Genomic DNA, 16,713 nt, shown 5'->3' on the forward strand with positions numbered 1-16,713 from the left:
ACATCAGCAAAAAGCAATAGATTTGGGTAATATCTTGATAAGAGTCCTTAATGGTTTTTAGCGAGCTGTGAGCTCGCTTCGCTCGCAAGAAAAGAAAAACAACCTCCTATCTATTGGTAAGCGGTGATGGCAGGTCGGGTCTCTACCGAAATATTAATCTTTTTCCTCTAAGAAGTCCGACCTTTATTTTCATCTCAAATAAAATATTTAAAAAGATATACCATAATGTATTACCTGAAAACAGACCACCCAGTAGGAACTAGACCAGAGATTCCCAAACTGGGGGGCGCGCCCCACTAGGGAGGCGTGAGGACGATACAAAGGGGGCGTGTTCAAACTATTTTTTCACTCACTTTGAACCAAATGTTTCGTTTTTAGTGACTGGAATGTATTATTAGTTGTTTGAATGTTAAAATGTAATACATACAGAAATCTGTTTTCCTGTACAATGCTAAGAAATAAATGTAAGAATCGTTTCATATGAAAAAGAGAGAGGAATGGGGGCGTACGGGTCTACTGGAAGCATAAAGGGGACGTCAGGTAAGATAGTTTGGGAACCACTAAACTAGACGATTATGGTGGGGAAATATATATCGATAAGTAATGGTAAAACAAACCTTTTCTTCCCTATACATTATTTTCTGGGACATAATAAATCCATGTTAAAATTACACAAATTATCTGCATCCTATACTACTGTGTTACCTTAATTTCACCCTATTTCATATCACCTACACAACTACTGTGCCTGAACTATAAAATAATTCAGGCATATTATTAACCACATATATAAACACTGGATGAATATATACATAGTCTGTTATGAATTTTACTTAATAACCTGAAATCCTATTAAGGCCTAGTAGGCTTACTGGTAGGCCTATTATAAGCAAAATTCTGATAAGATAACAAACCTATCACCAGGAGCAAAGTGAATCACCAAGCGAAACTGCCACGTTACTAATGATCAGATTCAGTATTGCCAGTTGGGTTACTGTAAAAATCCCTAAATCTCATGATAAAAAATCCCCAAAACAACCCAAAAATTCCCATTTCCCCCAAATATATTTTCTTCTGATCCTGTAGGCTTTACTAATATAGAATTTTCTCACTATACCTCATATAATTTCAAGTAAAATTGTTGCAACAATAGAAATGATTACTCATTATAACTCTTATCATAGAAATTTGCACAGATTATCCCCATCAGACATCCAAAATTCCCAAATCTAGGGATAAATTCCCATATCTGGCAACACTGTACTAGTAATGTAATATATGCGAGAGTCTGTAGGATTAACATAACAGGTGTTATAATAACTAATTATAGTATAGGTGAATGTTTAAGATACATTTGGCACAAAAACATTGTTGCCCAATGACTTATTCTAAAAATCCCCTAAACTCATGATAAAAAATCCCCAAAACAACTAAAAACAATCCCCATTTCCACAAATATATTTTCTTCTGATCCTGTAGGCTTTACTAAAATAAATATTACTCACTATACTTCATGTAATTGTAAGTAAACCAATTGCAACAATATAATGGCTTACTCATCTTTGATTCTTCTTGATAGAAATTTGCATAGAATATCCCCCATCAGCCATCCAAAATCCCCAAATCTAGGGATAAATTCCCATATATGGCAACGCTGCACAAATGTAAAACAGTTGAAAAAAATCTATATTTTAGAGTCCTTGTTATCTCTCCGTTTTTTTCTTTTGTAGATTCAAGGTGAAATTATTAAATAAATTATAGTTATTTGATTTGAACATAAGTTTTGAAATATATGATATATAGTCTTGTCAAAGGAATGGGACTAGATTAATGATTTTGAAGCACATAAATATCCAATATGTTTGGTAAAAACTATTTAAAACAACCTTTTATTGTTATAATTCATATGAAAATAGTTTTTGATTTGACAACTTGGTTCGAATATGAACATTATCTACACGAAAGTTACTGATACTACTTTCCCTATGGAAAACTTTTAATTCTTTAGAATCCAGGAATTCTATTAGGAATATAGAATCAGGAATTATGAGATTCCAAATAGACGATACAATATGTAGTAAGGAATATTGAATAGGAGGAAGAGTCATCTATGTTATATACATAAAACTATAGGACAATTACAATTGACTAATACAGAATGATACTGAATATTGTATTAAAATTAATTTCCTCTATTTGATACATCAATAATACCAATTCTCTAATATCGCAAGATATTTTATTCTTCTCCTGTACTTCTCTTTCTCAATATTTCCTCAATCTTTTCCATCCCGAGTACCTGCCTTTGAGCTATAAACTGGATTGTATCCAGGGGGTACTCTTCCTTTCCCCATATTCCCCACTTACCTATTCTTATTGTTATTAATTACCTCTAAACACCGAAGATGTTGAAGAAATTTAGATGGCATTGGAGAAAGCTGAAAAAAATGCATTTTAAATGAAATTTGCATTTTATGTATTCATAATTTCTCAAATAGTATAATTATTTTAGGAAATCTTTTTCTCACTGGGCTATTTTATTTTTGGCTCTCCAACTAGGATTTTAGCCAAGTTAGTAATAATAACTGATAATTATTATAATGTGTTAATAAGAATTATGAAATAATTGCTCGAATGCGGAAGGTAAACAATGCAGACGAAAAAATGATCTGACAGAAATGTACCCTCAGATAAAGTAAAAGTCCGTTAATATTTAAAAATGATTAGGCTTAAATCGACATTTAAAGAAAAATGTCAATTTTGTCCACATATATTGTCATTTTGTAATCAAATCTGCCTCCTGTCATAACGTAATCACCCTTTTTGACCTGACGATACACGTAAGCGTAAGAAACTCCCTGCCACCAACCAGAGTAAAATCAACAAATTTAGTCAAGATAAAGATGTATTTACATAGTATATTTAGATATTTTATAACCTTTGAATATCAGACTTTTTAATGATAAGGATTAGATATGTTTGTTATATAACACAAAGTTGAAATAGTTGAAATTATGTTGGATTTCAATAAGCGAGAATTAGTACTAAGGGTTAGCATCCTAATTGTGGCCGGTGGAAGTGGAGGCGTACCTTTGACATCCGATAATACGGGAAGGCAGAAAAACATTACGTGGCTTCACCAGATTGATTATCATTTTTGTGAAAATATTACGAGAAGAGGAAGAATGTAATCTGTGTGAGTATGGGGCCCATAGCTTGGCCCTTCCTTTAATTGCATTGGCTTAAATGAGAAACGGAAGGTTTGTACGTTGTGTGAATTCAACAAAACGGGCCTAGCTTAAATTGGCTTAGGCTGGGTAGGCGAGCCTAGGGTTCCGGCTTATTGAGAGGTAAACATTTATTTAATTTTAGTAGTTAATCAAGTTTGTTTTTTTAGCACTGGTGGGTTTGAAAAGCAATTTGTAACTTATTCCATTCAATATTTTTTGACAGGCATTGCTCATAGTGAGTTCCCGTATTAGGTTAATTCTTGTTTACGGTATAAATTCCTTAAATGCTATATAATCAGTAATTTTAAAAAGCAATTTACAATTCTTGTACCAATGTTGGGCTTTGTTTGTCTAGGGGTCATTGTGGGAAAAGTTACACTAGTAAGGGGGTCAGTTTGTAAAAAGGCAGATGTACGCTCAAAGTAATTCTGATAGAGGTAACAGGTCGGGTGTATGGGACATTAACTCCACTGGTAATGAAACAGACGTAGGTAAGGTTAAGTGGCGTTAGTTTAGGTTAGGACACGTCTCTTCGGTATAGTGTGATAGAACATAACTTTTTCTATACTGGAGCTGACTGGGGTCCACCTATATATAAACCCTTCTTAGAACTAACAGTATTGAATATTCCAAAATATTTCTCTCATTTTAAGTTTCGCAGACGACCTAGACACTCGCAACATTCAACAAATATACAAATTTGCAAGTAGATATTGTTTACTGTTGATGATTTGCTCCAACTCGATATGAAAATTGACTCTCCCATTCCATTTCTTAGATGGCGTTTCCTTCACGATCTTTCAAACATGAAGGTCAAAAGGTAAATTACTGGATCATTGTCCTGAGTATGCAGTACGATTTTCAATATGGCGTCATAATTGGTGTTCTTGACAGTTGGATTTCTTTATCCATATAATCTGTTCCTTACTGGGTATTTATTGATAGTTATATGCTTCTAAAATAATTTTATACAAATGTTTTCTATAGATTCGAAGTATCATGTCGATAGAGATTGAGACCACCTTCTTGGCATATAAGTTGGCATTACAGTATAAAAATAACTGGTTATTGTAGTGCAGGTTAAAATCGTCGGGCATTTACCCTCTTCGTGAATAGTTGTGACTGAAAACTGGAGTATGTGACTAATTGCGAATGGTAGATGTGTGCTTTACTATACTATTCATGTATGTTTTACAATGTTCTTTATTAATCTAAAAAATTTATTGTTCTTATCTATTTTTTTCCAGATTTTATTAAGATGACGCGACCACGAAAATGGTGGATGGTGTTAGTAATACTAATTTTGTATTCATCACTTACTGTGGCAGACTCAACAGCTGACGAGGTTGGTTTGAACCAGGTTTTATGAATTAATGTAGTAAAAGTCCACTTACATTGCTGACTACAGTAATACAATTATATAATATGGCTTGCATAGAATGATAAGATATTTTTTTTCTTATAGGAAGCTGATAATGAAGGGAGCGAGGGAGAAGAAAGTTTAGACGGGAGCCAGGAGGAGGAAGCGCTAGCGGCAAGTTCTAGCGAAGACGTTGTATCAGATACGTTTCATGATGGAGCCAGTAATGCTGACAGCTCTGAGAGCACAGATGGTCTCTCAGAGACCAAACAGGAACAGTCCCCGAAGGAGATAAGAGGTAATTCCGCTAAATGGTGTTTGTCATAACACTTGTCGGTGTGTATTAAAATAGTTTGCACGTAAAATCTCAAAACAGTTAAATTACTTGTATCAAGTTTACGATAATACTGATTCTGAATTGTTGAAAAGTACATTGGTAGCTTTTATTTAAAGTATGTTTGTAATACTTTATTCTGATGCAAAGAGTTTCGAGTCCCTTTGTGTGAGAGTAAAGTAAATTGCAATGTCATTTGTTTAGGTACTTCTTAGTTGATTGTTTTATTCATAATTTATTTGTTGTCAACTCAAATGAACTTGGCTGAGGAGATTCTATTCATAACTTATTTCCTCCCAGCAAACAAACTTTACGAAACGGCAATGAGCATTTTGAACCACACGAAGCAAGACGAGCAACACGCATACGAGTTTTTGGTGTCCGCTGCCGAATTGGGACACACGGAAGCTCGGCAAAAAGTGGCTTGGGCTCGACTGTTGGGGAAGCACCTGAAGCAAAATATCACAGAGGCATCTGAAATATTTGAAGATCTAGCGATCAAGGGAAATGCAGAAGCACAAATGGTACCGTAATGTGTAACATACTGTATGGTTTCTTATTTGTTCGTCTATGTCTCTTGTGTAATAGCTGCTGTAATTTCAATTTTTGCAAATGGTAGAGTTATGGTAATTATTCTTTTCACATTAAGTATCTTTTAACAGTTCATGTCTTACCAGATAGTTTTTAATTTAACATTGAAATACGCTTAGGGAAGAAACTAAATTGGTGTTTTGCATGTCATTATGTAAATACTGTGCACATTCAAATCTGAATTCATAATGTTTTTCAAGATTTTATGCATAAGAAGCTGAAGTCCTTATATTATTCTTTGTTAAATTAAACCTTAAAGCTTACATAAAACATTTTTGGACTGACAGTGATTTTCAATTCCTTTTCTGAAGGGCCTAGGATTCATGTTTGCCACTGGGATCGGAAAAAATTCGAGTCAGGCCAAGGCGTTAGTTCATTATACATTTGGTGCTCTTGGTGGCAGCCAGTGGGCCCAGATGGCGCTTGCGTACAGATACTGGTCGGGGATCAGTGTCGCTTCCAATTGTGAAACTGCTCTGACATATTATAGAAAAGTTTCCCATACAGGTAAGTTGACTTTTGCATTAGTTAATGAAGCATACAGTAATTAGTCTTTGAAATGTAGGGAAATTAAAATCCTCGTGCATGAAGTAATTGGGATACGTTTCTTTCATGTATTAAAGTAATTTAATTCTGCTTTTTATATGGAAAGTATAGATCATTTACATTGAAGTTCAAAGTTGCCGTGAATAATTATACAGTATGTTGAACAGGCTGACATATTATTATTATTATTATTATTACTTGCTAAGCTACAAACCTAGTTGGAAAAGCAGGATACTATAAGCCCAGGGGCTCCAACTGGGAAAATATCACAGTGAGGAAAGGAAACTAGTAAAAAGAAAATATTTTAAGAACAGTAACATTAAAATAAATATTTCCTATATAAAAAATAAAAACCTAAACAAGAGGAAAGGAAATAAGATAGAATAGTGCACCCGAGTGTAATCTCAAGCAAGAGAATCCAAGATAGTGGAAGACCATGGCACAGAGGCTATGGCACTACCCAAAGTCTCTCTTTATGGTTTATAAAAGATGTATTTTAATGTCGTTACTGTTCTTTTAATTGTTCATTACTTCTCTGGTAGTTTATTTAATTCCTTATATCCTTTCCTCAGCTTATGGCATCCTGCTTTTCTAACTTGGATTGTAGCTTAGCTAGTAAGAATAGTAATAAAGTAGTTCAGTATTACTAATGATTTGGTTATGAAGAAATTATATGGTCTTGAAACTGCTCTACAGAGGAGATTTGTATCGCGAGCAATGTCTTGCCATTTCAGTTGCAGACGAAGTTTCCTTGTCTGGAAATCGAGCGGTGCAGAGAGTGCGTCTGTTGGACGAAGTTGACAATCCAGGATCGTCATCAGTTCGTCTAGACGACGACCTCATCCAGTATTATCAGTTTTTAGCAGAAAAGGGGGACGTTCAGGCTCAAGTGAGTTGGGTATCTCGATTTTGAAAGGGTACTTTAATGAATGAAAAATATTCTAGATATTTTGTTATTTTGATTTCTATTAGGTTTTTTTCATCATAGATTTGGTAAATGGTTATCGAAAGATAGGACAGTTTAATATTTAAACAAGACTTACCCGGTAGTTATATATATAGCTTACGTCGCTGACGTCACGGCAGAAAATTCAAAACTCTCGCCAATTAGATAGCCAGGTGTACCACCCCTGCGGCCTAGCGAGGTACCTGGGAACCATTCCTGAAACCCTCATATATTCTCTGCCTTCGCTAGCGGCGACACGTGAATTCTGCTTTCATCAATATTGATCTTATTTTGGTGAAGTACAAAACTAGGTTGTTGACTCCCGTTTGTTTTTTATCTCGCTTTTGGATATTCTTTAATTCGAATTGGATTTAGAAAATTTTTGACCCTTGCTTGTCTGATTTCTCTCTAATTTTTCAAAATGGCCACCCCCCTTTAACTTTTAGGTTATGTGTGAGTAGTGGGTGTAAGATCCGAATGTCAAAAGCTTCACTTGACCCCCATTCTCTCTGTGTTGCTTGCAGAGGTAAAGAGTGTGATTTGGGGGATCGCTGTGATGAGTGTGTTTTACTATCAGAGCATGAATGGATTGAGTTTGAAGGTATAGATGTAAACTCCAAAGGGATAGATTGAGACAAAGTTCTTCTCGTTCTTCTAAAGACTTTCTCTCTTCCCATGTCATTAACCCTATTCCTTCCCCTGTAGTGGTAGATCCTGATCCCGCTACTGCAACTGCTAATGAGCCGTCACTTAAAGATATATTAGTTGCGATTCAAGCGCTGGGCGCTAAAGTGGAATCGCTTGCGGCAGACAGAACCCAGCTGATGTCTGACGTAAGGCAGTTGAAGGGTGAAAGTGCAAAAAGTGCAGTGGAGGGTGCGCCTGCTCGCGTCTGTCGTCCTCCTAGTCCTAGACCTCTTCCAAGCTCCCAAACCCCTGGGAGAAGGAATGTCGAACGGCGAAAGGAGACGAGAGGCTTTAAAACACGACCAGACGTCCCCTCGAATGTACCTGTGGGCGCTTCTCAGGACGTTCACCCTCACCAATGGAAAGGTGAGGCTAAGTGTTTCTCATCATCTTCAGATGACGCCTTGCCTAAAAGAGGTTGGAAGCTTGCTTCCAGACCTCTCAAGAGGACCTTTGATAAGGCCTACCAACGTCCTGCTAGTTCGAGGCCTGAATGTAGCCATTGGGGTATATACACCAGAGTCGTTCGACAGTTCTCCGATTAAACTTCCTTATAGGACATCGGACGCTACTATACAGTCAGGACCAGGCTTAACCTCAATCCAGGCGCCCACGCATTCTTCAGACTGGTTTTCACCTTCCAGGCGCTCTGTCCCCCTGAGCGATGAGTAGAACGTTGTGGTGTCATCACCGTTTTCACAACGTTCAGATCCTAATTTTGTTATGTTAAAAGAGATGCAAAGCAGGCTCGTGTTCATGCAGAACTACCAGCGTAGCGACAAACCTCAAGCCGACACACGTGACAGTTATTGTCAGGATTGAGGCAGCGAGTAGGCTGCTCTGCACATTTTGAAATGTCCTGTAGGACGTGTTCTTGAACGTAGCCTTAAGCGCATGGCGGTAATTGCTAGCCTCCCTGAACTTGATCGTGAACGATCACCTAAGTCCGCAGTTGACAGCCCCAATATAGAACACGAACGCCCTTACAAGCGCAAGGTGATCCTTCTGTCAGATCGAAGCCTCGAAGGTCCTTCAAAGAGAGACGTTGAACGTCCTGTTAAACAGGTTATCGAACGTCCTTCGAGACAAGCTGCCGTTCGTCCTATGAAACAGGCTGTCGAACGTCCTTCGAAACAGGCTGCCGAACATCCTGCGAAACAGGCTACCGATTTTCCTATGAAACAGGCTGCCGAACGTCCTAGATTTCAGGACGCCTTCCGCTCCTCAAGTTACTTTAGTGAACGTCCTCCAGGTTGTGTTTCCGAACGGAAAACAGATGAACAGGTCGCCGTACAGCAAGCGGTTCGCAGCACTGAACGCTTGTCAAGAAGCGACGGCAAGCACGTTTCAGGATACAATCCTGAACGCCCTACCCCTTACCATATTTCAGACGTTAGTCTTGATTATGATGACGAGGCTCAATCTTTCCAAGACGACATTAACGCAGTTCAAGTTCAGGAACTCTTCGACTCCGATCGAGTTGATCGCGAGCGTTTGGCTGAGCCGCAAGCGTCATTCCCGCTTGATATTATTCGTAGTGATCCTGTTTCTGTTGCTTTAGGAACTCAGGATATTTTCGAGAAGGATACTGCTCTCAACACTGTTGCTCCCGAGGGAAGGCTCGCTTTACCAAGATGGTGTTATCACATTCATCTAAGAGGGCTCTAAAACTGATGGGTGACTGGATGCAGTCTAAGAAAGTCTTAGGGAAAAACAGCTTTCTATTTTCCTCCTGGTAGACTGTCCTCCAGGTCTAGTATCTGGTACGAGACAGGAGAAGTTCTCGGCTTAGGGATACCTGCCTCTGCCCAGGGAGATTTCTTAAGCCTCGTAGATGCTCCTCGTCGGTCGGCCATGAGGAAGACCAAGATCTTCTGGTCTACATCGGAGATGGACCACCTGCTCAAAGGCATATTTAGAGCCTTCGAAGTTTTTAACTTCTTGGACTGGACTCTTGGAGCTTTGGGTAAAAAAGTCGCTACTTTTAAAGGGGGATACTTCTTCCCTAGTCCATTTAATGTCTTGTATGGACAAGGCTTTGCGGGATGGATCCAACGAATTAGCAGCACTTTTCTGCAGGCATTCTGAAGAAAAGGGATCAGTTATGCTCCTTTCTTTCTCTGGGGGTTACTCCCTTCCAGAAATCCGAGCTTCTGTATGCGCCTCTTTCTCCCTTGTTGTTCCCACAAAGTCTTCTTTAAAGGCTACTCAAGATCGTGTCTCTAAGACAGCCAGAAAAGCTCTTCTACCCTCATTTACCAGTCACAAACCTAAGGAAGAAACTTCTTATCCCAAGTTTACCCAGCCCTTTCGAGGGAGCTCTTCCAGCAGGGGTAACTCCAGACCTAACGCTAGAAGGAATAAGAGAAGAGGCTTCAGAGCAGGGCAAAGCAGAGTCTGACTGCTTTTGCCTTCAGGCAGTAGGAGCCAGACTACTCAACTTCTGGCAAGTGTGGGAGAAGAGAGGAGCAGATCAGTGGTCTATACAGATCTTGAAGGAGGGTTACAAGATCTCCTTTTAAGGGAATCCTCCTTTGGTCTTAGTTTCTGTGGATCTCTCTCCCAGATACAGAGAGGAGGCAAAGAGACAAGTTCTAACTATCCAAGTGTCTCTCATGTTGGAAAAGGGGGCCATAGAAAAAGTACAGGAGATATGTTCACCAGGCTTTTACAACCGCCTGTTCCTGGTACCCTAGAACTCGGGGGGATGGCGTCCAGTCCTGGACGTGAGTGCGCTGAACAAGTTCATCCAGAATACGAAGTTCTCAATGGAGACTTCGAAATCAGTTCTAGCCGCAGTAAGGATGGTCTCTTTAGACCTCCAGGATGCCTACTTCCACATCCCTATCCATCCGAGCTTCAGGCCTTACCTAAGGTTCATCTTCAAGGGAGAAGTCTTCCAATTTCGAGCCCTATGCTTCGGCCTCTGCACAGCACCACAGGTCTCTTTACAAAGCTCATGCTAAATGTAGCAAAAATCCTCCATTCAAGGGGCATAAGAGCCTCCCTGTATCTCGACGACTGGCTTCTCAGAGCTCACTCATACGATCGCTGCCTGAAGGATCTTCAGACAACATTGAACCTTTCAAAAGAACTGGGTCTCCTTGTCAACAAGGAAAAGTCTCTCTTGATTCCATCTCAAGAGATTCTCTATTTGGGAATGACGATTCGGAGTCAGATTTTTCGGGCTTTTCGGTCTCCTTTAAGGATGGAGCAAGTCAGATTGAAACTCCAATCTTTTCTAAACAAGAATATGTGTTCAGCAAGGAAGTGGATGAGCCTAGTAGGAACCCTCTCCTCCTTAGAACAATTTGTTCCCCTAGGAAGACTGAACCTTCGTCCTCTCCAGTTCCATCTCAACAGCCATTGGAACAAGGAGAAAGATCTAGAAACGATGTCTATTCCAATTACGAACTCTATCAAAGACTGCCTTCGGTGGTGGGACGAACCGAACAAGTTCCATGAAGGTCTCGACTTATCCCAAAAGAGCCCATACCTTGTGTTATGCTCCGACGCCTCGGACTCAGGATGGGGAGCAACCCTAAACAAGTTGGAAGTTTCAGGACTATGGTCAGACAACCAAAAGAACTTGCATATAAACCACAAGGAATTGTTGGCAGGTCTATTAGCCCTCAAAAGTTTCGAAGGATCAGTCACAAACAAAGTGGTTCAGGTCAATGCCGACAACACGACAGCATTGGCTTACATTGCCAAGCAGGGGGGAACTCACTCGATATCTCTGTATGAGACGGCAAAGAATCTCCTTTTGTGGGCAAGAGAGAGGAACGTTATCCTTCTAACAAGGTTCATCCAAGGGGAGAAAAACGTAATGGCAGACAGTCTCAGCAGAAGAGGTCAGATCCTACCGACAAAGTGGACGCTCCATCATCAAGTTTGCAAGAGCCTGTGGCGTCTTTGGGGTCGTCCATGCATAAATCTCTTTGCAACCTCAAAGACAAAGAGGTTAGAGGCGTATTGCTCCCCTGTGCCGGATCCAGAAGCAGTCCACATAGACGCGTTTCTTTTGGATTGGACCAACCTAGATCTGTACGCCTTCCCACCATACAAGATCCTGTACAAAGTGGTACAGAAATTTGTAACATCCAAAGGGACCAGAATAACCCTAGTGGCCCCCTTTTGGCCCTCAAGAGAATGGTTCACAGAAGTACTGGAATGGATGGTAGACACTCCAAGAATCCTTCCATTAAGAGTAGATCTACTCAAACAACCCCACTTGCAAAGATTCCATCAAAATCTCCACATTCTTCAGCTGACTGCCTTCAGTCTATCGAAAGACTCACTAGATCTAGAGGCTTTTCGAAGGAGGCAGATCAAGCCATTGCAAGAGCAAGAGGAACTTCAACTATCCAAGTTTATCAATCCAAGTGGGAGGTTTTTAGAGAGTGGTGTAGAGTCAACTCTCTTTCCTCATCCAGTACCTCTGTAGCCCAGATTGCGGACTTCCTGCGCCACCTTCGAAGGAAGTGCAACTTCTCCTCCTCGACTATTAAAGGATATAGGAGTGTGTTAGCAACTGTGTTCAGGCATAGAAACCTAGACCTTTCTAACAATAAGGATCTGCAAGAACTTCTTAAGTCTTTTGAGACTACAAAACAACGAAACCAAGATCCACCATCCTGGAATCTGGATATTGTATTGAAATTTCTTATGAGCGATAGGTTTGAGCCACTGGGTTCAACTTCTATGAAAGACCTTACTATGAAGACTATTTTTGGTTAGTCTCGCAACAGCCAAAAGAGTGAGTGAAATACATGTGTTTCGTGATGGTAAAGCTGTCTGTGCCTTACAATTAGGCTTTCTTGCCAAAAATGAACTCCCTTCTCAACCTTGGCCCAAGCGTTTGAGATTCCGAATCTTACGGATTTAGTTGGTGAAGAGTTCGAAAGAGTCTTATGCCCAGTAAGAGCTCTGAGATGCTACTTGGATAGAACGAAAGATTTACGAGGCAATTCTGAAGCTCTATGGTGCTCGGTCAAAAAGCCCTCTTTACAGATGTCAAGAAATGCCTTGTCATATTTTATCAGGCTTTTAATTAAGGAAGCACATATTCATTGTAATGAAGCAGACTTTGGTCTTTTAAAGGTCAAGACTCATGAAGTCAGAGCAGTAGCAATGTCGGCAGCATTCAGACTGAAAAGATAATTGCAAAACATAATGGTCACAACCTTCTGTAGGAGCAAATCTGTGTTCGCTTCATATTATTTGAAAGGTGTTCAGACTCGTTACGAGGACTGCTATACTCTGGGTCCATTCGTAGCAGCGAGTGCAGTAGTGGGTGAAGGATCCACCACTACGTTCCCATAATCCCAATAACCTTTTCTTCTCTTGGTACTTTTAATTGTTTTTATGGTTGTTTGTGGAGATTGTGTCAGTCTTACACAATCATTGATTTTAGTCAGGTGGTCAATTTTGCTCCTTGAGAGCACCCGGAACTGGTTATTGGAGGAGGTTCTGTCGTAATGAGGTATATACACCGGTTTGACAGTCCCTACGAGATCTTCAGCCCCGTGGGAGGACCGCTGGATCTCATAAGGCTAGCAGACATAGTGAGGCAGAGTATCATTGAAGTCAGCTTCCTTATCAGGTACGAACCCTTAAGTTTGTTTTGATTAACTCTTAAGCAGAATTCCTGATATACTAGCTGTCTCTAACCCTCCACCAGAGATGTTAATCAGCTATATATATAACTACCGGGTAAGCCTTATGTTTGAAAATGGTATTTTCATTATAAAATAAATTTTTGAACATACTTACCCAGTAGTTATATATAATTTAAGTCCCACCTTCCTCCCCTCTAAGAGACTAGAGGCATGGAATATATGAGGGTTCCTGGAATGGTTCCCAGGTACCTCGCTAGGGCGTAGGGTTGGTACACCTGGCTATCCAATTGGCGATTGGCGCGAGCTTTGAATTTTCTGCCGTGACGTCGGAGACGTAAGCTATATATATAACTACCGGGTAAGTATGTTAAAAAATTTACTTTATAATGAAAATACTATTGTTTTTTTTTTTTGTCTTGAAGGCCTTATAAGAAAATCATATGATATAACTTGTTTTTTGATAAGTGGATTTTCTAAATTCTCAGGTGTGGCTTATCTCAGATATAGATTTACCCAGGTGTGTCTCACTTAACTGCTAAGAGGGAGACAATTGAAGTATAGTATACATTAGAGTACAGATGTTCCTCAACTCACTAACTTAATAGGTTCCAAGAAGCTGCCTGTAAGTCGAGTTTGGTAAAATTTGGCCTAGGGTGGGCCTAACTTGACTCCCATGCCTGGGATTTCCAGTTGACAAATAGTCGGGTTTCATTTGGAATAGATATCAGGTTGAGAAATGGGGAAGTTTCTAGAAAATTTTATTCTCGGGAGAGACAAAAACACAGATGTCGCCACACATATGTATTGCAAATGTTTCAACATTTTGAATGTCATCGTCAGTGCTACTTAAAGTAAAGATGGAAGAAACTGTACAATTTTAATTAGAAATTATACAAAATAAGTGAAGAATTATTAAAAAATGCATACAAAATTGAATAAAAAATAAGTCGATTACGAAAAGGGGGACTTGTGTTGTTTCTTTAATCTTTACTTTAGGTAGCACTGGTGATGACATTTGAAATGTCGAAACGGTTGCAATAAATGTGTATGTGGCGACATTAGTGTTTCTGTTTCTCCCGAGGTATCATGTTATGGCAAATGTTCTTTTGCTTACTGTATTAAATGATATAATATTGTTTTGTTACTGTATTTCTTTATTTTATTACAGTATAGAAACGTTTGATTCAATATCTGAAATGTATTATTTCAGTTGGATTTGTGTTTGTATCTCCGAATGGTTGTAAGTTGAGGGCTTTCTGTAACCCTGAAGTATGATTATCATGCCCTTATGATCCTTAATGGTGAGGAAAATTACCATTAAAAGTTTATACTTTCACATACTAAAGTCTATTCAATCTATCTACTAAAAAACTTTGAAGCCCACTTTTCCAAACTTGAAATTTTGGAGAAAAACGTACGTCTACATTTTTCTCACTATGGAACAATTTTTGACATTTGGATATGAAAAGCTGGGAAATTTTGTAGCCTAAAATCTGGAAAGACACTTCAAAAAATTAAAAGTAGTCACCTTTAATAGTTATGTCAATACTTTGATGAAAAAAAATTAAAATGCTACGGAAAATGGAAAATTATCTTTCAAATATTTTTTTAGTGAAAGAAATCAGTTGAGAAACACAAAAGTAGATAGAGTTTGAATGAACCACAAAATGACTGCTTTAATGGGACCAAGTAGGGTTTTAACCCTTTCTCTGCCAGTGGTGAACTTAACAAAACTTCTGATGTAGCCAAAGCTTTCAAAACCACAAAAATCCTTGCTTGTGGATATTTACCGTAATCCTCTCATCTAAATCTTTCCAGTGAATACCAACTTATTTTGCTTTGGGTGATTTCAAAAGATGTTCCCCTTTTCCAAATTTTGACAAAGTTACCAATGGCAGTGAAAGGATTAAAGTGTCAAATCATACTCTTTAAGAGAGAATTGCATAAGAGCAATATAGCTTGTCTACATATATTTGAATGAGTTTATCAGAGACGAACAGTACTATGAAGGGAGAGGATATGTAACAGCTCCTCACCTATCCTCCTCCTTAGATTCCTAGACTGGGTTAAGTCTGTTTGGGATGCAGATATCTATGGTTATCTACGGATACGTCCCTGATTATACACGATATCTTATGATAAGTCGTTCCGGGGGGTTAGAACCCTGTGATACCTGACGGTAATGCTCTTGTAATATCACTCGCAGAAATATTATACAGTAGGAAGCTGCCGGAGGGAACTTCCATCAGGACGACATGGCTATCTCACCCAAAAATAGATTTTTCCTACGTCAAAATCTGTTAATTGTATAATTTGATTAACATACTCCTATAGTATCACAGTATCCCATTTAATATTTTTAACTCCTCAGGTTGGCCTTGGACAGTTGCACTACCAGGGTGGTCGTGGAGTTGAGCAAGACCATCAGCGAGCCCTCAACTATTTTGTACAAGCGGCGGAAGCTGGCAATACCAATGCTATGGCATTTCTTGGCAAGGTAATTGAATATATTTGCCTGCCCCTTTTTTCAGTGAATTTTTTGTATGCTCAGCTGTATCATTTACTGTACATACTATACTGTGCTGTACCTTATTTTGTAACAGGAAAAATTATTACTTCCTTCCAGAGCAAATGAAGTTATTCTCTCTTTTTTTCCCAACAGATGTACTTAGAAGGAAGCTCTGTTGTGAAGCAAAGTAACGAAACCGCTTTGAAATACTTCAAACGTGCAGCAGAACAGAATAATCCTGTTGGCCAGAGTGGCCTCGGACTAATGTACTTGCATGGCCGTGGTGTACCTCAAGACTACAAGCTGGCACTCAAGTACTTCACTATGGCTGCCGATCAAGGTTGGGTTGACGGTCAGCTGCAGCTCGGCAATATGTACTTCAGTAAGTGTAGGATGCCACTTGTTTAAATCTTTGAGGAATGTAATCAGCTTGCCTACCTTAGGAAGGCTCTTAGAAACAATGAACTGTACCGTTTCTAGGTTTGCATATCGCCGTGATCAGCAAAGGTGTACTAGACAGGGCCACCCATACTAGGTACATTTGCTGTGATCGATCAGATGAAAATCTCCCACCATCACCAATCCACACTTGCCAGCATGGTGATGAAAACCAGTCAAACCCCAGACATGAATTGACATATCAGAGGTCTTTGTACTGCAGTGGACTAGAAACGGCTGCATTTATGCCGTTGACCTCCTTTGAGTTTTTACTTGTCATTATGCTTTGTTAGCGTAGGCACTGTCGGGTAACTTTATCTTGTGTTGATTGATTTCAGTTGTATTTCTGAACCTAAGAGCTATCATTAGCACACACTGTGGAATTTCTTATTTCTTAATGTAATATTTGAAGTACGGTATAGATTTTAGATACTTCCAAGATAATGCATTG

At 39.2% G+C, this 16,713-nt stretch overlaps 2 protein-coding genes across 2 annotated transcripts in view; one reads left to right on the forward strand and one right to left on the reverse strand.

The window, feature by feature from the left end:
* The window catches only part of LOC137624313 (MFS-type transporter SLC18B1-like), a 38,144-nt gene extending 37,167 nt beyond the window's left edge, over window positions 1-977 (reverse strand). The window contains exon 1 of the mRNA XM_068354974.1: window positions 915-977. The gene's annotated coding sequence lies outside the window, so the exon portion shown is untranslated. The remainder of the gene's footprint in view (window positions 1-914) is intronic.
* A 2,062-nt stretch (window positions 978-3,039) lies between these two features.
* LOC137624889 (protein sel-1 homolog 1-like) lies at window positions 3,040-16,247 on the forward strand. Its single transcript, XM_068355828.1, has 8 exons — window positions 3,040-3,196; window positions 4,478-4,575; window positions 4,696-4,888; window positions 5,225-5,448; window positions 5,827-6,022; window positions 6,796-6,950; window positions 15,687-15,812; window positions 15,978-16,247. The coding sequence occupies exons 2-8, from the start codon at window positions 4,489-4,491 to the stop codon at window positions 16,230-16,232; spliced, it is 1,236 nt and encodes a 411-aa protein (XP_068211929.1). The 5' UTR covers window positions 3,040-3,196; window positions 4,478-4,488; the 3' UTR covers window positions 16,233-16,247.
* The last annotated feature ends 466 nt before the right edge of the window (window positions 16,248-16,713 follow it).

Source organism: Palaemon carinicauda, chromosome 31 (genome assembly GCF_036898095.1).
Source record: "Palaemon carinicauda isolate YSFRI2023 chromosome 31, ASM3689809v2, whole genome shotgun sequence".
Lineage (NCBI taxonomy): Eukaryota > Metazoa > Arthropoda > Malacostraca > Decapoda > Palaemonidae > Palaemon > Palaemon carinicauda.